Source organism: Meles meles, chromosome 2, assembly GCF_922984935.1.
Source record: "Meles meles chromosome 2, mMelMel3.1 paternal haplotype, whole genome shotgun sequence".
Lineage (NCBI taxonomy): Eukaryota > Metazoa > Chordata > Mammalia > Carnivora > Mustelidae > Meles > Meles meles.
The window spans coordinates 127,661,047-127,687,429 of NC_060067.1; the positions used below are offsets into that span (position 1 = coordinate 127,661,047).

Here is a 26,383-nt window from a genome sequence, read left to right on the forward strand (position 1 = left end):
CAAACCAACGCCATTGTTGGGAATATTTTACACGTTCATTCATCCAGTTCTCATGAGTGGATTATCTGTCCTTCATTTTCCCTGTTGACTAACTGGCCCAGGACTGCAGGCAGCAGGCAAGCCAAGAAAGGGTCAGGAGGGGTCCAGAAGGAGAGAGTGTGACTCTGTGTGTCTGACAGAAGCTTTGTTTGCACAAGTGATATGAAAAGCATTCCAGAATGCCTCTGACCTTAATTCTCAGTCAAGCTGATAAGATAGCCAAGTCATTGTAGCTACGCTACTGTGCCTGTCTGCTTAAATCCTTGGCAGCCAGTTGGCTCAAAATTGATTCTCAGGGCTCTGTGTTCTGAAATGTTCCTAAGCTGGATGCTGCAGGGGTTCAGTTAGGATGTATTCCCAGTTGTGCAGCTCTTTAAAAATACCTCAAAACTAAAAAAAAAAAAATCATTTTTTTGGAAAGCTGAAGTTTTTTTACTGCTTCCTTGATTTCTTAAAGAGCTGATCATACTTTTAAATTGTGCTAATGATAATTATTCAGTTGTTGAAATAAGATGACAAACTTTTTTTCTCATGTCTGCCTGCTGATATGCTAAATGGCTTCTCTCTGCTTTGCTTTTTTAGTTCTTGGATATATTTTGTGTTTCCTTTTTTCCCCCATCTTCATTTTGGAAAGTGTGCTGTCGTATCTACTGCTCTCAACCTGCCAACCACACTGAACATAACTCTTTTTTTGGACTGCCTATTATATCATTTGAAAAGCAAAAAAATCAATATATTAAACAATAAACTGTCCCTAAATGAAGACTGGAGCCCCCCCTTTAAGTGAATTAATTGTAATACAGTCATTGTGATATCTCTCTGGGTTGGTTTCACAGAGAGCTTTTCCTTTTTTCTTTTCCTGGGATCTTCTGATCACATCAGCATATCTGTGCAAGGCTGGAGTGTGTGTGTGTGTGTATGTATGTGTATATGTGTATGTGTACGTGTGTGTGTATAAGCACACACACATTTGCTGGCACATATGCAAGTTTAGTCTTTTTTTTTTTAAGGTAAAGCTAGAGGACTTATTTTTAATTGCATTATTCGCTGTTTGCACTAAGTTTTGCTCACATCTCATATCATGGGCTCAGGGAATTGGCAGAATTAGGGTTATCCTGAGCAGAAATGCTTTCATTTCTTTAGGAAAATAAGACAAAACAAAACAGAAATTGAGGAAATGAAAAAAATAAGCAAGTCTGAAGATGATTAATATAAAATATAATGAGAGGTTTGGGGATATCTAGACACAAACTAAATAGAAAATTAGATAGTGAGCCTCAACCAATTTAGATAAGGAAGTATTTCTACCTAGCATTTTAAACAATTATAAGCAACATACCTTTATGTGATAAAGTAGTGGACTGAGCAGTTTTCTTTCTTGAAAATATTTCCTTTTGAAACTTCCGTACATGTATTGTGTTTTACCAAAATCTGTTTAAAATTTAGATTTTTTTTTCTGTTTGTAAACTTGGCTTATCTAATGGCAAATTGAACTATAGATAGAATCTTAGGTGTCTTTTAACATGTTAGTAATTTGGCCAATTTGGTTATCTTAAGTCATCTCTGTCAGAAATCACCAAAACATAATTAGGCAAACATGAATCAGTAAGTCATCTAGTAGAAATTACTAAAACTTTTTATTGGTCAAAATGTATGCTATTATATTATCAACTTCTATGCTGTAAAAACCAGTGCAGTGATTGAATAAAGAATAGATTTCTTTAGTTACTAATTTTTATACACATAGCTCAATGTAATAATGCCTGAGAGTTAAATATATAGAACTTTAAACTCAGGAGCAATATATGCTATGTATTTGCTCTAGAAAAGAAGATGGCGGGGGTGTCTGGGTGGCTCAGTCTGTTAAGTGTCTGCCTTTGGCTCAGTTCATGATCCCAGAGTCCTGGGATCCAGCCCTGAGTTGGCTTTCTGCTCAGTGGAGAGTCTGCTTCTCCCTCTGCCCACTTCTCCCTCGCCTGCTGCTCCCCCAGCTTGTGCCCCTCTCTCTCGGTCAAATAAATAAATTTAAAAATCTTAAAAAAAAAAAAAAGAAAGAAAGAACGAACGCAAAGAAGAAAGATAATGGAACTTAAAAAGGGTAATCCATCAGTGCATGAAATTTTCTTCTTGGTTGTATTATCGGAAGAACCCTGGACAGCTTTATTACCATCCCCTACTTGGCCATTTCATATTCTGATTCCCTGCCACTGTAAACCTCTATAGTATTAGCTTTCTAAACTAAGGTAAATATGGTAAATATGCCTCAAAAAATGAGGAAACACACCAAATCAGTGTATTCTGGGGTTGCACTTGTCATTGCTCCTTTCTTATAAACTTGATAGTCAAGATTTGCCTCTACAGAAAAGGCAACTCAAACTGTTTTCTGTCGTCATGTCTGTATGTTACAATCAGAAGTTGTAGCGTGCATTTATCAGTTTATAATTTAAGATGTGGACATATTTTCAGGAAATCTTTGGAAAGAGAAGACTTGGAAAAAATAATTACAGACCAAGCAGTTGCAGCAGGTAATAAAATTGTTTAAGTATATGTAATTAGGGAGTAATCATACTTACAGAACTAATATTTTACCTGTAAACTAATATTTTCTACTCGTAGAAAATATTTACCTGTAGAACTAAAATTTTCTCCTAAAATATTCATATTTATTTTTTGTGACTTCCAGTATGAAGTATTCAGTATAATATATTGTTGTTAACATAAAGAGTAATTCTTTTTCATGCTGTGTATTTTTGTTTGACGGAAAACATTTCCTTTTCTTTATAATGTTTATTTGCTGAGACATAGATAAGGCTGCATGGGAAGCTGACTCATAGACATTTACATGCTTTGGCCTTGAACATAACTAAGTATTCCTTATTTATTCATGAAAAATCTTATTCAACAAAGTAAAATAAAGAAATTTTTTGAAGGTTGGAAGCAATCTTGGGAAAAAGGATTAGCAGTGTTCTCATATTAATAATTAGTTTATGGGAAGGCTGTAGATGAGTAACTTTGCTGTACTGTCCTTTTTAAAGGACATGGACCAATGGGCTAAATCTTTCCAAAGGTACAAGATATTAAGAATTTAATGATGATGATGATGGTGACGGCTAACATACCGAGCCCTTCCCGGGAGCTGGGCACTATTCTAAACAGTCTCTACACATCACAACAGTGCTATGAAAAGGGCACTATTGTTTTTCCAAATTATAGATGAGGGGGAAAAAATGACACACAGAATTTAAAGAATAAGGAAAATTAGGGAAGGAGAAGTTACAGGAAGTAAATGAATTCCAAACAAATATTCATTCCAGTAACATTAAACAACAAGAATGCTGTTTTGCTTAAAAAAAAAAAAAATAAATGACTTTATATCATCTCTAGAGAAAAATGATAAAATTGAGTTTCATGACCAGTGATTTCAGATTCATTCCTGTTAACATTTCTACTGAGGGAGGGAGGCCCTCCAAGCATGGACAGTGCCCCTTCATCAAAATGTACTGTACAGAATGTCGGGAGAGCTTTTTCTAAAATGAACTTGATTCTGGAGTACTGATTGTTCTTTTGAAGAGCAACAGTCTCTTCAGGGAAATTAAAAGTTGTGTATTATACTTAATTTATCGTGGTTTTGTAATTAACTGATGGGGAATTTTTATTTGGAGTTTCCAGAATTGTGGAAACTCATCGATGTGGGTAATTTGAATATAGATGGTTAATTTTGGTCAGAACTCTTGTTACCAGAGGTAAATGGCACTAAATCCTCAAATCAAACTGTGTTAAAAATAGTAGTAACTGTGCAGCTCTTCCCAGAACGATATAGCTGATATGGCAGAAAATGTATTCTTTGCTTTCAGGAATTCCAGTGGAAATCGTCAAAGAGTCTCTCGGGGAAGAGCTTTTCAAAATATGTTACGAGGAAGATGAACACATCCTAGGTGTGGTTGGAGGAACCCTCAAAGATTTTTTAAATAGCTTCAGCACCCTCCTGAAACAGAGCAGCCACTGCCAAGAAGCAGAAAAGAGAGACAGGTTTGAGGACGCTTCCATTCTGTGCCTGGATAAAGACCACGATTTCTTAAATGTGTACTATTTTTTCCCTAAGAGAATCACGTCCCTGATTCTTCCTGGCATCATGAAGGCTGCTGCTCGCGTGTTGTACGAAACCGAAGTGGAGGTGTCCATCCTGCCTCCCTGCTTCCGGAATGACGGCAGCGACTTCGTCAATCAGCCCTATTTGTTATACTCCCTCCACATCAAAAGCACCAAACCATCCCTGTCCCCGGGGAAGCCGCAGTCCTCGCTGGTGATTCCCGCGTCCCTCTTCTGTAAGACCTTTCCTTTCCACTTCATGTTTGACAAGGACTTGACGATTCTCCAGTTTGGCAATGGCATTAGAAGGCTGATGAACAGGAAGGACTTCCAAGGAAAGCCGAATTTTGAGGAGTACTTTGAAATTCTGACTCCCAAAATCAACCAGACGTTTAGCGGGATCATGGCTATGCTGAACATGCAGTTTGTCGTCCGAGTGAGGAGATGGGACAACTCTGTGAAGAAATCTTCAAGGGTAAGGAAAATGTCATAGTAGTTGGAATATGAAATAAATCACTTCTTGTTTAAGGACTAGAAACAAAAAAAGTAAAGAGATATGCATCACTTCAAACGTTTTGATAAAACACCCATTATGTTTAAGACAATTCTAGTAGCATTTTATGGCTGAAATAAACTTAACATCATTTCTTCGTTCATGTGCGGGTTACTTGATTCATTACTTCACAAATATTTATTGGATGCGGTCTCCCTTTTAAAATCCTCTCAGGGTATTTTATAAACCAAATTAGATAAATATTTATATAAAAATATGTTTTTAGTCATCAAATACCTGGCAATTTGGAGTAACAAGAGGCATTATTCTGCAACAAACAAACAAAAATTACTTGTTTCCTGGAGGAGACAACTAAATGGATTTTTAAATCAATTTTTTTAAGATTTTTATTTATTTATTTGACAGACAGAGATCACAAGTAGGCAGGGAGGCAGGCAGAGAGAGAGGGGGAATCAGGCTCCCCGCCGAGCAGAGAGCCCAACTCAGGGCTTGATCTTTGGATCCCGGGACCATGATTCTAGCCGAAGGCAGAGACTTTAACCCACTGAGCCACCCAGGCACCACTTTAAAATCAATTTTTAATAGACTTGGAAAATCGGTAACTTTTTTAATTGTTAGAGAAAGTTGTGGGGCTTTTTCTCATGGTAGAGAATCTGGGTGGTCATTTAGTCCAAGGAAGGAGTTTGCAAAATCATAGTTGATTGTACAAGCAAAGCTAACATTCAGGCTTATATGTATATAAATTTTAAACATGTATAATTCCAGGAGATGTGGTTTGTTCCCAAAATGAAAACAGTTTTTCCACTCTTCATCACAAAAGCAATGTAGCTAAATGCTCAAAATAGGTAATATTTAGAGATGTTCCTTGCAGCCAAAAAATCAAGGACATTAGTTGGATACATTTTTGTGTGTGAAACAAAACAAAATACTACTTGAAACTTCCTTTTTCTCACTAAGCAACACATTTCGGGTATTCTTCCAGGCCATGGTGTGTAGGCCTGTTTCCTTTTTCCAGAGACTGTGTAGAATCCCATTGTACGCTTATCCTCTATTTAACCAGTCCCCTTCTGAAGGCCATTTGGGTTGATTTTGACTCTTTGCTGCGAAGAACGCACTTACACGTATTTGTTCTCACTCATACAGTGAACCAGGATGATCACCTACTCCTCACGTTTCTCGAGGCTTCCTTGGTACAATCCTTTATACTATCTGCTACTACTAAAAGAAAATAATAGCAGAAATATCAGCCTTCCGCCTAGTGAGAAAATCTTGAGGCAAGAATTTTTTGCGTGGTTTATTGAAAATCATGATCTCTGCAGAGCTACCCCCCTCTACCCATTCTCCAAATGTCCATGTGCATTTTACAATGCACAGTCAATTGGGAACTATAAGTAAGCATATTGTTCCTTTTCAGCAGGTAGGAAAAAAAATCGAGTTTAAACACAAAGGGATCTTCACCGTATCTCTGCTTTTCCTTTTGTCTCAAAAAGATGTTGGAAACTGAAATAAACCACAGTTGGTTTGCCTTTACTTCCCAGGTTATGGACCTCAAAGGCCAAATGATCTACATTGTTGAATCGAGTGCGATCTTGTTCTTGGGGTCACCCTGTGTGGACCGATTGGAAGATTTTACAGGACGCGGGCTCTACCTGTCAGACATCCCGATTCACAATGCACTGAGGGATGTAGTCTTGATAGGGGAGCAGGCCAGAGCGCAAGATGGCCTGAAGAAGAGGCTGGGCAAGCTGAAGGCCACCCTGGAGCAAGCCCATCAAGCCCTGGAGGAGGAGAAGAAGAAGACGGTAGATCTCCTGTGCTCCATATTTCCCTGCGAGGTTGCGCAACAGCTGTGGCAAGGGCAAGTTGTGCAAGCCAAGAAGTTCAGTGACGTCACCATGCTTTTCTCAGACATCGTGGGGTTCACCGCCATCTGTTCCCAGTGCTCACCACTGCAGGTCATCACCATGCTCAACGCACTCTACACTCGCTTTGACCAGCAGTGCGGTGAGCTGGATGTCTACAAGGTAGGGGCAGAGGAGGGCAAGGCCCATGGGACAGGCAGAATTCACTGAGAAAAAGCACCAGAGCCAGGACCCCCTAGTTACTGAGTTACCATGCAGATGAAAGTCTTTCTCTGCAAACAGCGTCCTGGGAGCAGGCATTGTGCCTTAATCCCGTGGGTGTGCTCTAGCCAGAAATATCTCAGAATCTGCTCAGAAACTGAGATCATTATTCCATTAAAGGACTGCCCCATTGTCTTCTCAAAGAATAATAAGCATAGCATGGAGGGGTGATAGGCTGAGTGGAAGATGGGGCATAGGACCCCTGAACAGGGACAATTTAAAAGTCAGTAAATGGGACACTTGATGGTGGCAACTGAGCTGACTTATCAAGCATGAGATCATTCCAAGCGTGACTTGTATGGAGAAAAGTTATCCTCTGTAAAAGGAAAAGTAGAAAAAAAAACATGGGTCTTATACAAACTGTCTTCAAATAGGTTAACTCAGTATGGAGTTAATGTGATGCTTTGAATGGCTGAGTCAGAGGAAAAAAACACTGACTTAAGTCATTATTGAAAATTCGAGGCCAAGGCAGAGACATAGGTTCAGAGAGAGGCCTGGCTTCAAATCTTGTTCTCCACTTGTTCTGTAAGCTAAGAAAGTGAAATAGCCTTTCTCATTTCTAAAACAGAGAAAGTAATATCCACCTACAGAGCTTATACGCATGAATAACATACATTATGTCCTATAAGGAACAGGCCTGTTGCAAAGATGATGGTAAATTGTATCAGTTATTCATGATGTAGCAGGACTTACTGAATGAGTCTACCACATACTGGGCATCATTCTAGGCACATGGAAGCTCATTAGGGAAGTAATTATCCCTAATGTGTACCAGCCTTTTTTTTTTTTTTAATGTAACTTGATAAGCTATAAGAGAACTAGTAAAGTAGTTTTGTGTTCTGTGTTTCTAGAATTAACCCCCCCCCCTTTTTTTTTACTAATTTAAAGTCTTTCGCATTATTTTAGCCACTGGCATTAAGAACAAAGCACCCCTCTCATTTGTGTGGCTTGAATCCCATTTTAGTTTGTGACATACAATCTGGCATTTCGGAGATTCACCCAACATGAAATAAGCACATCATTGAGGAGAAAACAAATATTATTTATGAGACTACATAAGCCTCTGCTTTGTTCCAATCTAGTGCCCAACTTAAAACCTTCCTTTTAAAAATTTCCAGCAGGAAATTCCAGACAGAGCCATGATCCCCTTGGGGGCGGGAAGGGGGGTGGGAAGAATTCCATGTATAATTACTGATAAAATAATTGGCTTTAGTTAGGTTAAGCTTGATGGCCTCTTGTGCAATTTACTATTGTTATTTGTAGATAGTTTCTATCTTGACATTGTCTCCTCTCGGAATTGTAAGAAGAAAGCCTCACTCTCCTTTGCGACTGCTACGATGGCTAGCAAAAGTAGTAGCCCTCTTCTACAAATTTCAGTTTGTTGAAGCTAATACAATTCAGTTATTCCAATCAAGTATTCAGAATCTGTGCTCCTTACCATGTGGATGGTAGCCACAGAGTTCCGTGGCTAATCCAGCCACAACCCAAGCTAAATAGTGCATCATCTGCTCTGTCCTTATTTCCACCTTCTCTTCGCTTCTGATTTTGCATGCAAATACCTGGAGACAGCTGTGAATAGATCAGGAAGGGGCTTCACCAGGAGATAAACGTAAGATGCACAGTATGTGTAATCATACGCTCACCTATGAGTGTGGTGGCTTCCAAGGAATAGTCTAGCTTCCCCGCCGCACCCCAGGACCTGTTTATACCAGGACTTCATTTAATCTCATTTGCTTATTGTCCTTTCGTCTTCTGTTCATTTTTCAATTTTTTCAGCTTTCATTTATTGATTGTTATAGCAGATATTCACTGTCATCCAGGATTGGTCAACTTGAGTGAGAAGATCTCATATGTGGGGGGATAGGAGGGTGGGGCTGACCAACGCCAGATTTCCATGTGACAAGGGGAATGCCTGGTTGGGAACACAGGTGTACAGGTGCTATGATAGAGAATAGGCATCTAGTAGGAGTGAGGGCACCACTTCTTTTAATTAAATAAGGTGCACTTATTGAGCACCTGAAGATACGTCAGCCATTATTTTAGGCAATTCTTATACATTCATTGCTGAAGAAAATCTTCTAAGAGGCACTGCCACCTGGTTCACTTGTTAGCAAATATACTGGACACTGGTAATTTAGGAGTTAGTAAAACAGTTTGAGAGAGCTGACATTCTACTGGGGAATAGAAGGGAAAATGAGCAAATGAGTCAACTTTTAGCATGCCAGTGGGTGTGCTATTCTGGATAAAGTTAAGGAGGAGAAGAGCAGAAGGTAAGGGTGATTGCTGTTTTACAGAGGGCGGGTGGGATAGGTGTTTCTCACGTGGTAATGTTTTAGCGGGTGCTGGAGGAAATGAGGGACACGCCAAGTGGCTGTGTGCAGGAGATTGTTCAAGGCAAGGGAATAGCAAGTGGGAACATGTTTGGTATGTTTGAGGGATAACGAGAGGTCAATGGCACTGGGACAAAGTAAGCAAGAGAAAGGATGAAGAAGTAAAATCAGAGATTAGCAGAAAGGTGAGAAGGACTTTGGAGGCATTTTAAGAGTTTCAGCATTAATTCTGAGTGAAATGGAGACTCACTGAGGGTTTGTCTCCCTTTCTCATTTTTCCTTTCTCATCTCCATCCCTCCACACTAGAAAGTTTGGATAAGAGGAGTGATATGATCTAGTAAGTTACAGTAAATATTTAGAGGAGAAGAAAAACGCAGTGATTATGATTTGGTGGATTATTTGTGGATTCACATTAACTGGTAGCTTTGCCATCAGCATTGCGGACAGATAAAAATTCCCCATTACAACAACAGTAATGACAATGATAACACTTGGAATTTATATAGCAGCTTGGTTTTCAGTAGCCTTCCAAGCACCATAGTTTGACATCTTGATTTCTGTACCTCGTGACTGATACTCCTGTAGACCCACTCAGAGTTACTATGAGAATCCCCAATCCTTTTGAAAAACTAGAATGTCTTAGCTTTATAGCATACATTTTTTACTAAATTCATATGAAATGATTGAGCAGCGACTATTCAAAACACTGTACTCTAAGAGACTATAAAATCGGCAAGTGATTCCAATATCTTTAAGTAAATTGTTACAAACACACAATATCATTTACATTACATCATTGGCCTCTACAGAGCGCGTTACATGGGGTCGAGGGAGTGAAACGCTCAGCTGGTCTGGGAGGAGACGCCACCTCCTGACGTTGTGCTCCCAGGACCACACCGCCTTCCAGAGCAGCACCTGATGTAAGGCGTCTCCACTTGATGAATTTCCTGAAAGGGAAAGCCATTTCTGAGAGTATCTGATTTACTCTGATGTTCCAGAGAGCCCAAACACTGCGGTGTCTGCTCTATGACGTGCACTATCATTCTTTCCGAACTTGTATTTGTAATACTGAAAATCTGTTACGTGCAGGTGGAGACCATTGGCGACGCATACTGTGTGGCCGGGGGACTACACAAAGAAAGTGACACCCATGCTGTTCAGATAGCGCTGATGGCCCTGAAGATGATGGAGCTCTCGGATGAAGTCATGTCTCCCCACGGAGAACCTATCAAGGTAAGGCAGATTATATATTGCCCAGGAAATGTCATGGAGAGTACATGCTTATTAATTATTTATCCAAAGAATAGTGCATCAGTTGGGGTCAGTTGCAGAGAGCAAAATCTCTGAAGTTGTTGAAGCCTGAAGAAATTTACGATAGGGTCTTAAGGGGTGTGCAGAATCACCAAGGGGACTAACGAAGCCATCCATAAGTGAAACCTTAAAAAAAAAAAAAAATGACTCTCAGAGCTGCGCTTGAGTCCTTGCTTTTTCTGAGATGGAGAAGCTGTCTCCAGAACTTTACCACCCCAGCCACAGCAGGAAACCACTGTGCTCAAAGAGCTGCCGCCTCTATTACTAGCTGCAGAACAAAACTGCACTTAATATAATTTGAATCAGTAACATGGAAATCCTGCATCACAACCCTCACAAGACGAGTGACTGGAAGCTGGGCTCTGTGCTAAGCACGCCATAGGAAACCAGGAGACTGCCACAGCCGTCCATGCTCTTGGAAGCTCCAGAGGTGCAGTCACAGCAGAAATCCTGGCTTCCAAATCGCTTGCAAGTGTATCTGATTCACCAACCGAAATGCATCTAGAAAATGCAAGCAAGTTTAGAAAACATCATTTCCCCTGTAGGGCAGGACATTATACTCTAATGAAAATTGACTGCTACTCCACCCCAATATTTTCCAAAGCATGTAACACTCTAAAATTTCTACATTATCTCAAAATAATGTCTTATTGCAGATGAGAAGATAAAATGACCATGTTAGGCATTAATTTCATAGAATACAAGATCACCTTGATTTGTCCTACTTGTAGTGAATCTGCCACTTAATTTTTATAAAACAGTCCTCGATGGATGACCGTCAGAAATGGGACTTTGAGGGCCACCTGGGTGGCTCAGTCAGTTGGGCATCTGCCTTTGGCTCAGGTCATGATCTCAGAGTCCTGAGATTGAGCCCCACTTTGTCTTCTTCCTCTCTCTCTGTTCCTGTTCTAGCTTTCATTTTCTCTCAAGTAGATAAATAAAATCTTTAAAAAAAAAAAAAGAAAGAAACGAAAATAAAGGGGACTTTGAAGTCCTATAGAGTCCTATCTGGCATGCTATAAAATAATAGAGAAAAGAAAGAAAAAATGTAAAATACAAAACTATTAATACTTAGAAGTGTAGCCTTGGCTCTCTTCATAATAGAAGCTGTATGCTGAACCCAGCCTTTTCCCTCTTTCTTACCCTGCTACCCGATGGAATGGAATCAAAGTGAAAGAATAGGAAATATTTCCTTTTTTCAAGCTCTATGTGTTTCTCCAACATGCCATATGTATAAATCGTCTGTCACTGTGGATTTCCTTACTACCATCCACACACTCTGGCTTAGAAAGCTGCAGGTGGAGTGTTGATAGAAAGCAGAGGGCCGAATGTGATAAGGGAAGTCGGTCAGTGCAAAGCGAATTTGGAAAAGGACTCCTGGACCTTCCTTCCTACTCTCAAGGCATCTGTGATGAGACATGTGCTGTGTCAAACATGGTCCCAAATGGAAGATTGCACCAGCAGCTTTCTGTTCAGGATGTGCTGTGCGTCTTAAACTTAGGGTCTTTTTCTTATGAATTTGAAATGAAATTTGTGAATTTGCTGGTGAATATGAAAAGTTCGCTGATAAGAAAGTTGTGGAGTTGAGAGCGAAATTCAGAACCAGAGAAGGGAAGAGAAGGAGGGAGAGTGGCATGGGAGGAGCTAAAGGCCATTTACTTTATCTGCCTTGTTTGGATTGATTGATTCTGAAATAGAAAAAAGTCTTGTCATAAATTTATCAAGACAAAGCTAGAATAACTAAGTACAGAGAGAGAAACAGGTTTAACGAGGAGAGTGCCCAAAGGGAGGAGCCTGATCTAAATTAAATTGTATTTTTACAGAGAAGATAGACTTTTGCTTATATTGATCAGTTGGTATATGTACAAAACCATATTCTCCTAAAGAAGAAAATACCAGATGTAATGGATATCTAAACTTTGCTGATTAAGATGAAATTGTGACAAAGAAGGGACTCTAAAACTAATTCAACCCTGTATTTTATAGATGAGGAAACACTGAACAAGACCTAAAGAGACTCACAGAAAGTCTCAGAGTTTTGTGGCAGATGCAGGTCTCCTGATTCATACTATATAGTGCTTTTGTTTGAAAATTGTGCAAAATTCATGATTTGACATTTTATAAGCAAATGATTCTGGAACATTCTTAGCAGATACCTAAAATCGGTTGTAAAACTAGGCAAAACTAGAGTCTTCTGAATAACATTAAATCATTGAGTACTTGGCCTTTGTTTAAAATGCATATATCTAACAAAACTTTTTTTAAATGGTCAGCTGAACAGAGGACTTGAAAAGAATGAACGTGGTACCCAGTTGTCATACAGAATATCCTGACTTTAGCTTACTATATTGTAGCCGCGATTTCAGAATTTGTACATCCCCTGAGATCATCAAGAATTCAGATCTTATAAAAGATGCCAGTTTAAAATATTGTTTTAATTATTTTTCAAATCACTGGTAACCTTCAGAATTCCTAAACTTTTACCCCAGCATATCCTAAACCTCTCCTTATTTCTGGATATGGCCCAACTCCGGTTTTCCAGGCATTCGGGCAGGTTTAACAAAAGTATGTATGTAGTCATTGTGATGTGGGTCTAAGCCACTTCAGCTCTGCTTCCTCTGTCTGTGATGTGTTCTACTTAAATATCACAATTCCTTTCTCCTTTCATGTTCGTCATTAAGAGGGGGGACGTGTTTGCCATAAAGTTCTTTTTATCCTTTATATTCTAAGAGCCGGCATCTCCTGCCCTTCTCTGACCGTGTGTTGGGAAACAACCCTTGGGGACCAGGATACTGTCTGTCTCCTTTGATGGACAGAGCAGGTTCCCATAAACAGAAGCGCACAGACACTTCGCCTTGTCATTCTGGTGACCGTGATAGGAATGCATAGAAATATGTTTCAGACATTGAAGGCAGCTGAAACAAAAATGCTTTGTGGAACAGACCTAAGTGCATAGTGGAGAAGAGTTAAGAAGTCTGACAGATTTTGTACTAGTAATTTTTTTTTAAAGATTTTATTTATTTTTTTGACAGTGATCACAAGTAGGCAGAGAAGCAGGCAGAGAGAGAGAGAGGAGGAAGCAGGCTCCCCGCTGAGCAGAGAGCCCGATGTGGGGCTTGATCCCAGGACCCTGGGATCATGACCTGAGCTGAAGGCAGAGGCTCTAACCCATTGAGCCACCCAGGCACCCTGTACTAGTAATTTTTAATTGGATGTGAGTAGAGGGAAGCAGGCAGGAGGTTTTGCAGAAGAGCAGAATGGTGTAGGGACAGCAGAGGGTAAAATCATATGAAGGGCATTCATCCGGTATGAACCAGCGAGCGAGAAGTGTTTTACCAATGACGAGGACATTGTGTGACTTTGGGCTTTCAGATGCGAATTGGACTGCACTCCGGGTCGGTTTTTGCTGGCGTTGTTGGCGTTAAAATGCCTCGTTACTGTCTTTTTGGAAACAATGTCACCTTGGCGAACAAATTTGAGTCCTGCAGTGTTCCACGGAAAATCAATGTCAGCCCAACAACGTACAGGTACGGTTTGCACTAAATGCCTGAAATCCCTTCTTTTCACTTACACAGTGTTGTCTTGTTTTCCCATTGGTTTATATTATCCTCCATAGCATTTTCTTGCTTAGATAATCTGACAAGAAAGAGAAAAGCAATAACTTTATCATCCTCGCCTTTTTTAAAATTACTCAGCCTCATGAGAACAAGTCTGAGGTGCTTATTGCCCAGGGGGCTCCTTGACTCATGTCCCGTCCTCCTCCACTGTTCTTCTCAAAGCACGGATTCATGCTCTCCAGACTTGGATGGCCATTCTGACAGCAGCACCTTCCCGGTGCTGGCCACCCAGACTTAGCATGGGCCGCACAACTTACAGGGCATGGTCCTCAACACACCTTTAGCTCAGATGCCAGAAGGGGAAACATTCCATCTCATTTGAAGAATCCAGTTCTAACAAAAGCTTGAATAGCAAAACGTGTTCAGACACGTGTGGTAGCTAACGTACCAAACTATACCCAGAAAGTTATCATTCCTGTTCTCAGAGAAAGCTATTTTATAGCATCTTCTTTCTCCTGAAAACTCCATGGCATTTCCTTTTAGAGTTGATAACTTCATTTCCTGTTTCACCAGAGAAGACATGAATGCATCTGATAAGTGCATCACCACCTTCCCCCGGGGACAGACCCCATCAGCCTAGATCCCCACCTCCCCCAGGGCCCTGGTCACAGCCTCTTGCTCTGGTGACAGTGCCGCCATCTTGCCTGCTCCTCCTCCAGACGATCCCCCAAGTTTGCTCTGAGTGTGACCACTTCTCGCTTTCTCAAGAACTTGTCTCCTGAAAATGCCTGGTTTCTCTCTATGATTAGTTTCTCTAGTGAAATGATTATTCCCATCAGAAAACAGATGTGTCTTCCTATTAGACCTCTTATAATAGTATCTTCCTTGTTTCCAAGCATATTTCAGCTACCCCCGCAACACCACCGCCATATTTTTGTTCTTTTTCCAACAAAACTCACTGCAAGAGTTCTTCATACTCACTGGCTCTATTTTTTTTTTTTTTTAAACCTCCCGTTGGCTCTCTGACTCATACCAATCAGCATGTGTCCCTTGCACTCCACTGAGATGGTTCTTAATGGGGTCACCGGGGTTCCTTGCTAAAATCATGATCAGTTCTTCCCTCTTATCTTCCTCAACATGTCAATGGCGGTGAATAACTTGAGAAGTCCCTCTGTTGAACGTTATCTTCCTTAAGCTTATGTGACTCAATACTCACCTGGTTTCCTCATTACCCTGTGACTTCACCGTCTCAGTGTTTTATGTTGTTATTCTTTTCCCTACCATAGCTTCGAAGTGCCCAGAGCTCTGTCCCCATTGTCTTCTGTGTCTGAACTTTATTGACTCACAGTTTTTTTTGTTGTTGTTGTTTTATCCCTAGCCCATCCTACAATTCTTCACTAAACTACAGACTCATATAACCTATTGTATATTTCTGCTCAGATGACTAACTGACAAACTAAAATTATCATGATGGTCTTAGAACAAGTGATTTCCTACATAGAGCAGCCTGATGAAATCCACTCCCCCCCCACAGCCTAGTTTGCTTTATCAATCTCCTTAAAATGGCACCACCATCTTAGACTCTAAATCTCAGGGCGATCATCGCTTTCTCCCCCTCACAGCTTACCACATCCACCCACAGATTATATCCTGAATATATCTTTTTTCACTTTCTTCTGTATCACACCCCAAGGCAAGCCTCCCTCCTCTGTCCCACCCCAGCCAACCCAAGATCACCCTCACTCTTCTGCTTGCTTTCTTGTACACCTCCTCCCCACAGTCCATCCCCCACACAGCAGCCAGATTGTCTCTCTAAAATCCAGTCTCGTCACTCCTGTGTCAACCCCCCCCCCCCCCAATGGCTTCCCATTGCAGCCAGAATAAAATTGAAGTATGCTACCACAGACCAAAATGTCCTCTTTGGTCAATGTCCTGCCAGCCTGTGTCAATTTTCTTTCACTTTCTCCTTCACTTACTGCCACCCTGCCACCCTGGCCTTCCTTTTTTCCTTCAGACTTGCTAAACCCATTCCTGAATCGAGGATACTGGCTGTGCCTCTGCTTTCTACTTGTTCCCTGGATCATCCTGCGTCATCTTCTTCCTCATAATTAGACCTTAAGTCAAATGTCACCCCTTCAAAGAGACACTGGTTAGTTAACCGCCATAGCGAGAGGAATAACTTTTGCCTCACACGCCTCACGTTATTTTATTTTTTCATCTTCTTAGCTCATACCTGTGTCTGAAATGATGTTTTCTTTCAGTGTTTATTGCCTACCTCCCCTCGGAGTGTGTCAGCCTCCTGTGGTCTACACTTCATAGCCCCAGTTCCCAGATCAGTACCTGGGATGCAGTAGGAAAGCAATAAGTATTTATTGATTGACGGTCTACTCTTTGACATAAAAATGAGTCACTATAGCATGAGAATTGGAAAAGTCCTCGGAGATTGTTGTAATGGTAATAGTCTCAGAGTCTTCCCAGATAGGCCGTGTAAGGAGAAGAACTCAAGTCCTTAGAGGATATGACTCTGCTCTCTGGAGGAAGTGAGAGTGATAGTCCTGAGATAACTTGAGTAGTTTCTTGTCCTTTCACTGCTGTTGAGTGTTCAGTAACATGATATATGTGCATGGACACCATGAGGAGTCCTTGGGTGTGTATGTATCCTTAAAACCAAACCTTCACATAGAAAAAAGTGTATTTTCTAGTTCTTCTATTTTAATTGTTTTCAGGAATTACAAGACAAAACTTTTTCAAATTCTTCCTTTGTTTCATTTCTCAAAGTCTTTTTGTCTTAAATCTTGATAGGAGACATTGATATCAGCTACTCTTTTTATTCCCAAAATATAATTTAAGATCTTGTGTCTTCCAACAGAGTATCATGACACCTCGATATACATTTTCAGCAACAGGAGAAGGCTCATAGCTTAAATCCTTAGGTTCATCATACAGAAAATGTTACTGGGCATGCACATACAAGATTTTACACCATACCTAGTGCCACCTTCCTTTTAATAAATTAGCTGTTGATTATAATAGTAATATATTATTTTAGAAAATCTACAATGTCAGGAAGTTATAAAGGAAATAAAAACAGTTCATAATATCACTATCCAGAGACAGTAACTATTCACATTTTTGTGGTTTTTTAATTATTTCTTAGTATGTATTTTTATGCACATCTATAAAGGATAATGAAAATTTAATCGATACTGAACATCAATGTTTTTACTAAATTTCTTTCTATCTTTTGTAGACAAATAAGGTATGGTTTATTTTTTTCCTTTTTCAATTTACTTACCTCTTACTTTCGTATAAGAAATATATATGTCTTCTCTAAAAGGCAAGTGGTAGTTAAAATGCTTTATTTAGGCAAGAAATAAGTATTTAATGTGAAATATGTTTAGCCACATTTTAAAAGTCTTTCTCTTAAAAACTATCTTATTTTTTTTCCCCAAATGATAGGAAAATTTAGAATTGATAATATAAATTTCAAACAAAAGTGAACACTTTGTGAAATTTAACAACTGGATTGTGAAATAGAGACATAATTCCAGTTCTGTCAAAGTTTGGGACAAACAGTAGACTCTACTAGAAGTTACAAATATAAAATCTAATTATTTCTTGGAGAACTTCACTGGTTGAAATCTGGGGTGACATTTGTCAAAAAAAATCATATTTACACATGTAAGTGTATCCTTGATACACTAATAAAACTTGTAAATTCAGGACACAGACTACATACCCCACATGCACAAAAAATCCTTAAAAATCCTTAACTTCAAATCTTACCTTTCACTTCCAGTTCTGATCAGTAATTTAGAATGTTGCTGTGTTATGACAGTTACACATTCCTTCATTCTAAATGGCACCAGGAGTTTTATTTTCAGGGACAATGTTCTGCCCTCTTGTTTGATCTCACTGAAGTGCAGAAAACTGAGACGAGACTAAATATTGTCCAAGTTTCAGGTCAGTGGATTAAGAAGACAGGTTTATGTGGTGATCCAGGGATCATTAAAGACAAAAATGGCCGGTGAGGGATATAAATGGATACTGCCCAGGACGGGTGGGAAAGTACAACCAGGAACTGCTGTTTGCAAGAGAGATCTGAGAACCTAATAAAAGACAAACAAGACTTCAATTCTGTAAAGGGAAGGAACAAAGAGAATATGGAGAGCTGACAGAAAAAAAGGAGAGTTAATACAGCAATTTGGGGGAAAATGGTATCTGGTCAAGAGAGAGTAAAGAAAAACTACCACCATATGTGGATATCTGCCCTGAAACTTTTGTTGCTTTTCTTGGCTCTGGCCTCCATCAGACTTTCATTTAAATGGTATTATTTTTCCAACCTCTTTTCCTTAAAAATTCTGATCTTTGTGGGACAGCAGGGTGGTACAGATGATTAAGCATCTGACTCTGAGTCTCAGCTCAGGTTGTGATCTCAGGGTGGTGATCTCAGAGTCTGGAGATTGAGCTCCACATCAGGCTCCATGCTCAGCACGGACTCTGCTGAAGATTCTTTTCTCCCTCTGCCCCTCTTCCCTGCATGCTCTCTGTCTCTCTCAAATAAATAAATAAATCTGTAAAAAAAAAGAAAATCTGATTTTTTCTTAAAGATGATTTAATGAACATTTCTAACTCCATGACACTCTCATTGTATTTACCTTTAAGTTTCTTTAAAAAGGATAGAATTTGTATTCAGAAGACATGCTTTACAGTCCTAAACATAGAGCTTTTCAGAGGTGTCTTTGTGAGCAAGGCACTTAAATTCAAATGGTATACTTTAAGGCCACATCTAAGTGCTGAATGTTTTATATAAACTCAAACATAAGGTTATGATTATAATCACCATATTCATTAGGAAAGGCTGGGTTGATATAGACAGAAAAAAGAAAGGTCTTAATTTTATATATTGTTATTTGTCAAACCCTTATAGTTTTATGCACTTTATAAGTAATTTTTAAACGTTTTAAACCTACAGAAAGAAAAATCAAAGAAAAAAAGAAAATATGGCACCCATGGCCACCCATGTGGCCAATACTAATATTTAATAAATGTCTGTATTTTGTCATTTTTCTTTCAGATCCCTGTTTTATTTTATTTTATTTTTTTAAAGATTTTATGTATTTATTTGACAGAGAGAAAATCACAAGTAGGTAGAGAGGCAGGCAGAGAGAGAGGGGGAAGCAGGCTCCCCGCTGAGCAGGGAGCCTGATGTGGGTTTGATCCCAGGACCCTGAGATCATGAGGCTTAACCCACTGAGCCACCCAGGGGCCCCCAGATCCCTGTTTTATAAAAAAAAAAAAAAGAAGAAAGAAAATATTCTCCCCCTATCCCCCCAACCCACTGCTGTCTGACAGACTGGACTCTGTGCCCCTTAGGGTTTGTAGGAGCAGCTGAAAGCATACATTTCCTGCAGGCAGGAGGGCTCCCAAAGAGAGGCAGGAAGGCACTGAGAAGAGCAGGCTCAGCAGCTTCTCCCAAAATCACTACCAGGAAAGAAAGTGGGCAGAGAGAGGCCAAGAGTGTAACTCTCATTTAGGTTCCTCCAGGTAGAAAAACAAAACCAGAGAAAAATAGATGCCCGTTCAACTTGTCCATACCCTTTCACGACTTGCCTTAAATCTGCTGCCTGTTATGTTTTTGCGATTTTTTTTTTTGATGAATTATAAACTTAGTTCATTTATTTAAGCTGTTCCTAATGCAGCATTGTGCGGGTACACCAACATTAGGAGGAAAGTGGAGTCTTTGATTTTTAGCATTTCTGTGGCGTATGTACTCCCACCACAGCAGGTTTCAGCCACAGATGGTTTAATTGACTCACAAAAATCCCTGAATGTTTAGCAGTTGGCTCTCATAGGTCGGTCTGAGCCAGGTCTAGCAGGTCACTGAATATGTACTCTGGAGCTTGAATAAGCCATGGAGAACTATACTACACCCCACAGATTCCCAGATCATAGGCTACATCGTCCAGCCCAGCTTCACTAACCATCCATTTGCTGTCCAAATTGGTCTTACCAATTTATATCCCACCAACAGTATATGAAGGTTTCTATTCCCCAGATGTTACCAATATGATGAGTGTGAACTGATAACTAATTGATGCTTATCCAATCATGTTTAATCTATTTAATCTTCACAGCGGTCCTAAGAGAACTGTACTATTATTACTCCATCTTATAGCTTAGAAAACAGACATCTTTGCTGCTAATTCAGCCTAGATCTACCAGACTTTCAAGCTTATACTTTTAATACTATGGAATTCGGGAACTTCTTATTATGTATTACCAAATATTATGCCTTACAAATAATAGGCACTCAGATATGTATGAATCATGACTAAAGCATCATTTCATTAATTATTTTGCCGATTGCATATTTATTGATGAGGCTTTTTTAAATTAGCTAATTGAATATTCACATATTCTTCTCTATTTGAGGTCTGCCATTTTTGAAACCTAGATTTCTGTTTGGTTGGTTTCTTCAGTACACACGGTGTCACGGTACCAAATCTAATGCAGCGCCATCTTCTGCTACATTAAGGCATGACGTCACAAGCTGATGAGGTGGAGGTCATGGTCTGGTTGGGCATGTATAATATGTGGTTTTCTGTGGAAGTTGGTTTAGGGCCCAGAACTATCAACATTTGATATGTTGAATATCAAATGTTGAATATGCTGAATACATATCATACATATCATATCAAACGTTGATATGCTGAATACATATGCCTGAATAATAGGTTAGAGAAATGCTTACTAAGTTTGCATTTGGGGCGCCTGGGTGGCTCAGATGGTTGGGCGTCTGTCTTTGGCTCAGATCATGACCCGGGATCTAGTCCTGGGATCTAGTCCGCATCAGGCTCCCTGCTGAGCAGGGAGCCTGCTTCTCCCTCTGCCTCTGACTCTCTCTCTGTGTCTTTCATGAATAAATAAAGTCTTTAAAAAATTAAAAAAAAAAAGTTTGCTTTTGACAGAAAGTTAAGGAAGGAAATAGAAAGAGGAGCAAGTAACTTCATCAGTAGGATTGGAACTTAAAATGCATTTAACTTATATGTGGAATTTAAGAAACAAAACAAACGAGCAAAGGGGAAAAGAAAGAGAGAGCGAGATCAGGCAAGCCAAGACACAGACCCTTAACCACAAAGAACAAACTGTTGGTTACCAGAGGGGAGGTCGTTGGGGGAGTGAGGGAAATAGGTGATGGGGATTAAAGAGTGTATTTGTGATGAACATCAGTTGTTGTATGGAAATGTTGAATCACTATATTATGTACCCGAAACTAATATTACACTGTATGTTAACTACTTGGCATATAAATAAAAACTTTTTTAAAAACTAAGCAAATACAATAAAGCGAGTTTACTGCAATGGACAAGTAGTTAGTAGCAAATAATAAAATGTGGTAAACAGATAAATATGAGAAGAAATATTTCAAATACCAGATAGTAAGAAGAGTGTTAATTTGTATAATTAAATTTCCTTTTAGTCTTACTAATCTACAATTCATAAAAATTCTATTGAGAGATTCATATGTTCTTTTCACATCATATATATATATGTATGTCACATTATACATAGAAATATATATCACATTATATATAAGATATATGTGTGTGTATATATATATTTTTTAAAGATTTTTATTTATTTATTTGACAGAGAGAGACATAGCAAGAGAGGAACACAAGCAGGGAGAGTGGGAGAGGGAGAAGCAGGCTCCTCCAGAGCAGGGAGCCCTATGTGGGGCTCAATCCTAGGACCCTGGGATCAAGACCTGAGTCAAAGGCAGACGCTTAAAGACTGAGCCACCAGGCTTCTATATGTAATATATCTTATATACAACTTTTTTTTCACAACGTCTTGTCCTAGATTACTTCCCCATAATATATACAAAATAAATGAATCAATAAATGGACAATGTCTTTTCTCTTTCAGCTTAGGAAGCCTTATTCTATAACACTATGTTTATGGATGGGATTGGGTTTTTTTTTTTGCTATTATTAGACTTTTGAATTATTTTGCATTTTTTCCCACTACTCTGAATTTACTGTTATATGAATTATTGATTTTATCTTTACAAAAATATTTTATATTTTTCCTAATATGAGTGAAATACATTATTTGGAGGATTTTCTTTTGTTATTGTGAGTTGATTCTTCTTTGTTCTTCTGTGAAGATGTTTTTAAAATCATTAGGATCTTTCTGCCAATCACACTGAAAATGGTTGGTTTATTAATACAGACAGTCCCCAGCTTTCGATGGTTCAACTTAATGATTTTTCAACTTTACAATGGTGGGAAAACCATATGCATTCATTAGAAACCGTAGTTTGAATTTCAAATTTTGATCTTTTCCCTAACTAGTGATATGCCACATGACAGTCTTGTTCACAATCATTGGGATGAACAACTGATAAACGTACTATTCTGTTTTTCACTTTCAATAAAATATTAAATAAATGACATGAGCTATTAAACACTTTACTCTAAAGTAGGCCATGTATTAGAGGATTTTGCCAAACTGCAGGCTACTGTAAGTGTTCTGAGCACAGGGATGCCTGGGTGGCTCAGTTGGTTAAGCCGCTGCCTTTGGCTCAGGTCATGATCTCAGGGTCTTGGGATTGAGTCCCACATCAGGCTCTGTTATCAGTGGGTAGTCTGCTTCTCCCTTTGCCTGTGCCGCTCCCCCTACTTTTACTCTCTCTTTCTCTCTCTCTCTCTGTGTCAAATAAATAAATAAAATGTTAAAAAAAAAAAAAAGTGTTCTGAGCAGGCCAGGCCAACCTATGATGTTCCTAGGTTAGGTGTCTAAAATGCATTTTCAACTTATGGTATTTTCAGTTTATGACGTTTTCAACTTATGAAGATGTAACCCCATCATAAGTCAAGGAAGATCTGTTTGTCAGGAATATTGATTTAGTTAAGTTGTTTTTTCTTGAGTAGACAGTTACATCTGTATTAGACTCTAATTTTAATATTTTTATTTTAATTTTTCAGACTACTCAAAGACTGCCCTGGTTTTGTGTTTACCCCTCGATCAAGGGAGGAACTTCCACCGAACTTCCCCAGTGAAATTCCTGGAATCTGTCATTTTCTGGAAGCTTATCAACCAGTAACAAATTCAAAACCATGGTTCCAGAAGAAAGATGTCGAAGATGGCAATGCCAATTTCTTGGGCAAAGCCTCAGGAATAGATTAGCAAAATACATATCTGCTTATTAGTCTTTGGGTTTTGACTCCTATGAGCAGGTGCGGAATCTTTGAAAGCACTTTATGATTGCGGATGACTAAGAACAGTATTAACATTTCAGGAGCTAAATCACGATCTACTTTTTCTTCCACTTAACATGATAAAAATGTATTCACTTCAACACTTCAGAGGGGAAAAAAAAAAAAGGAAAGGAACCTCAAAAATGGCCTCTGGGTGATATTTCTCTTACTATCCCCATCACTTATTACCTGTACTCACAATTTAGCATATTGTACATCTGTCAGGTAGGTGTAGTACCCTGACCTGCACGGTCCGACAGAGTGACCCGCAGTCTTGTGTCCTGGTGGAATGCCGTGGTTGTGAAAGTGCGTTTGTGATAATGTGCCCCCACCAAAAGCTTTCCAAATAGAAATTAGAGTCTTTGGTACCATTAGCTCTTTGAACCTTTCAACTCTGCATTTTATTATATTTCTTCATTTCACTGTTGGTGTATGTAACAGAATAGGTTGGATATTTTTTCTGTTGCACTTTTTCTTTTTTTTAAGGAAATAAGCAATTATGGGTTAGATGCAATATGACTATAAAGTAGTTCTTCTATAAATATCAAAGATTGTTTTATAAAAATATCTGCCATAATGTAATGTGTCCTATCAATAAATACTACCTTTTGTTTGACATTTTTCTATTCTGCACTTGGGTGAAGGCTATATTAATTCATATTAGTAGTTTAATTCCTAGTAATTCATTTTTGTGTCATGATATTTGGGATAAATGAGGGTTATAGCCTATATTAAAATGCAATAATATCATTCTAATTTAATTTAATAAGAATCAACATGAGAGTAAAGTAAGATTCCAGGGGATATGGATATACCATAATGTCCAGAAGTAAAACATTTAAACATACACACCCAGAAATTTGGATTTATATCAGCAGATATCCTGCAGTGCTGTGCTGAGCCATACAAAGTTCCAGTGAGAAAACCTAAGTTCAGAAGTGGGAAATGAGACTTGTTCTTTTTGCTAATAGCTTATTTTTAAATTTGTGTTGGACACTTTGGTGTGTACAGATGTCCTAAGAGTCATCAATTTTTTTTTCTCAACGTACACATTTGTGAATTTTTTTAACTCTAGTTGAATGATCTCAATATTTTTTTGAAGAGAATGTTAGTATTGATGAAGAAAATGATGCTATGATTTCATTAAGAAAATTCTTAAACATTTTTCTGGAGCTGGAACTTCTGTTTTTAATGATACTAGTCTAAGCTCTCTGAAGAGCTAAATAACCTGCAAGTTTGGGTTGGGATAAGGATCTGATTTTTAAAAGAGCTCAATTTCAAAGCAAGAGAAAGATGAACATTATAATTTTTAAATCAGTATTTGTAGAGTCTAGATACACTAGCCTGGTGATCTCAGGAATAAAAATCATTATTGATTGGCCTCTAGTATCCCAGGTTTACTATGAGAGCTACACGACAATTTATGTACTAAATGATAGCTCAGCATCTTGAAGCACTGACTGTAGCTTGTTAAATACCAGTCCTATTACTGGAAAGTGCCATAGGCCTTGGGAAAATAGAGTTATAGTCTCACAATTATACGGAGTTAATAACCATGTTTAAAAGAAAAATAAAGACTTAAATACATTTTTCTTTCTGGAACTGAACCCTTAAAATTACAAAAAAATGATATGAATTAAAGGAAATTAAAAAGCATAAAACACAATGTCTTCTTTATCAAAATTTTAAACAGACCCTAATTTAGCAATAATTGTGTTCTAAGTTTGTAAGTTAATTAAAATTCAAAAAAATACAAAAAAATATTTTCTCTGTATACACACATACAATGTAAACAATGTTGAGTAAAAGCTATATGGGAATTCCTTGTGCTATTCCTGTAACTATTCCATAAGCTTGAAATTATCTAAATAAAAGTTACCAAAAATGTAATTTCACAGAGAAATTAAATCTTCTGTGATGGATACCCCAGGCCAGCCTACAAAACTCATTAATTATGGAATACTTTATGGTTCTTACGATGAACACACATTTCCATGATAGGATCTATTCAAAATTCATAGTGTGGATGCTCAAAAAAAAAAATTAAGGACTCCTTTTTTTCTCTCTAGCTTATCCACTTTGGAGGGTAGCAACTATGGATACATTTTCTAATCTAGACCACTGATGGTAGCCAGAGACAGAGAGCCTAGAGGGTAAGTTTTCAAGGAAAGTAAGGGATCTGACTTGCAGCTCTGAAGTTAGGAGTGGAATTGAGCATGGAGGAAAGAATAGACAGAGGGTTTTTGGCAGGGTTGGGGGCTGTGGGTCCTGAATATTGTTGCCAGGTTAACTATTCCATAAAGAAATGTAGGTCCCAAGAGTGCTTCCCAATCAGCCTGTTTCTCCTAATATCTGGAATTCCAGGAACAGTTTCTTCTGTTCTGGTCTTATTGTTTCCATTCATGGCTTCTTGTTCCTTCTATATCTCAAAAGAAAATGATTCATGCTTTTTCCTGGGTTTGAAAACAGGTATGAACATAAAGCTGGCATGTCTGGTATGGAATTTCATATTACTCTAAAGGCCATTAGTCCTTCAGATCCTTTGATGGGAAGGAAGGAAAAGTTGCTTTAACATTTTACTAACCTTTCCTCCAAATTACTTCTCCCTCATATTGCCAGTCAAGCTCAGGCAGACCTTTCGAAGCATATCCTATGGTTAAGTCAGAAGCAGTAATAGAATGGAACAGAGTGTTCTATGGTGGGTCTAGCAAGTGAATGAGGTGAACAAAGTGGAGTGTCTACTCCACATGGTGTCTGAGGGTTAGACATGGCTCCCTGAGACTTCCCAAATGGGAAGGTGCCCAACTAGAGCTTTACATGCAAAGCCTCAGTGAAGTCTGGGGCTATATAATGCTTTTTTTTTTTTTTAATAAGATACTTTTTTTTTTTTAAGATTTTATATATTTATTTGAGAGAGAGAAAATGAAAGAGAGAGAGCATGAGAAGGGGGCAGGTCAGAGGGAGAAGCAGACTTGCAGGAAGCCCGATGCAGGACTCGATCCTGCAACTCCAGGATCAAGAGCTGAGCTGAAGGCAGTCGCCTAACCAACTGAGTCACCCAGGCGTGGGGTTTTATGACACCTTAAAGCAACTTTCAAATCGCTGTTGAAACAACAGTTAACGGTCCCAAAAAGAATGGGTTAGTGAATTATT

General features: G+C 38.8%; 1 protein-coding gene across 7 annotated transcripts in view; it reads left to right on the forward strand.

Annotated features, from left to right (window-relative positions):
* The window catches only part of GUCY1A1 (guanylate cyclase 1 soluble subunit alpha 1), a 62,412-nt gene extending 37,238 nt beyond the window's left edge, over positions 1 to 25,174 (forward strand). For all 7 annotated transcript variants that reach the window (XM_045997561.1, XM_045997562.1, XM_045997565.1 and 4 more), the window contains 6 exons: positions 2,506 to 2,564; positions 3,894 to 4,603; positions 6,181 to 6,666; positions 10,186 to 10,329; positions 13,780 to 13,934; positions 22,958 to 25,174. In XM_045997561.1, coding sequence (XP_045853517.1) covers positions 2,506 to 2,564; positions 3,894 to 4,603; positions 6,181 to 6,666; positions 10,186 to 10,329; positions 13,780 to 13,934; positions 22,958 to 23,159 — 1,756 coding nt within the window. In that variant the 3' untranslated portion in view covers positions 23,160 to 25,174. The remainder of the gene's footprint in view (positions 1 to 2,505; positions 2,565 to 3,893; positions 4,604 to 6,180; positions 6,667 to 10,185; positions 10,330 to 13,779; positions 13,935 to 22,957) is intronic.
* The last annotated feature ends 1,209 nt before the right edge of the window (positions 25,175 to 26,383 follow it).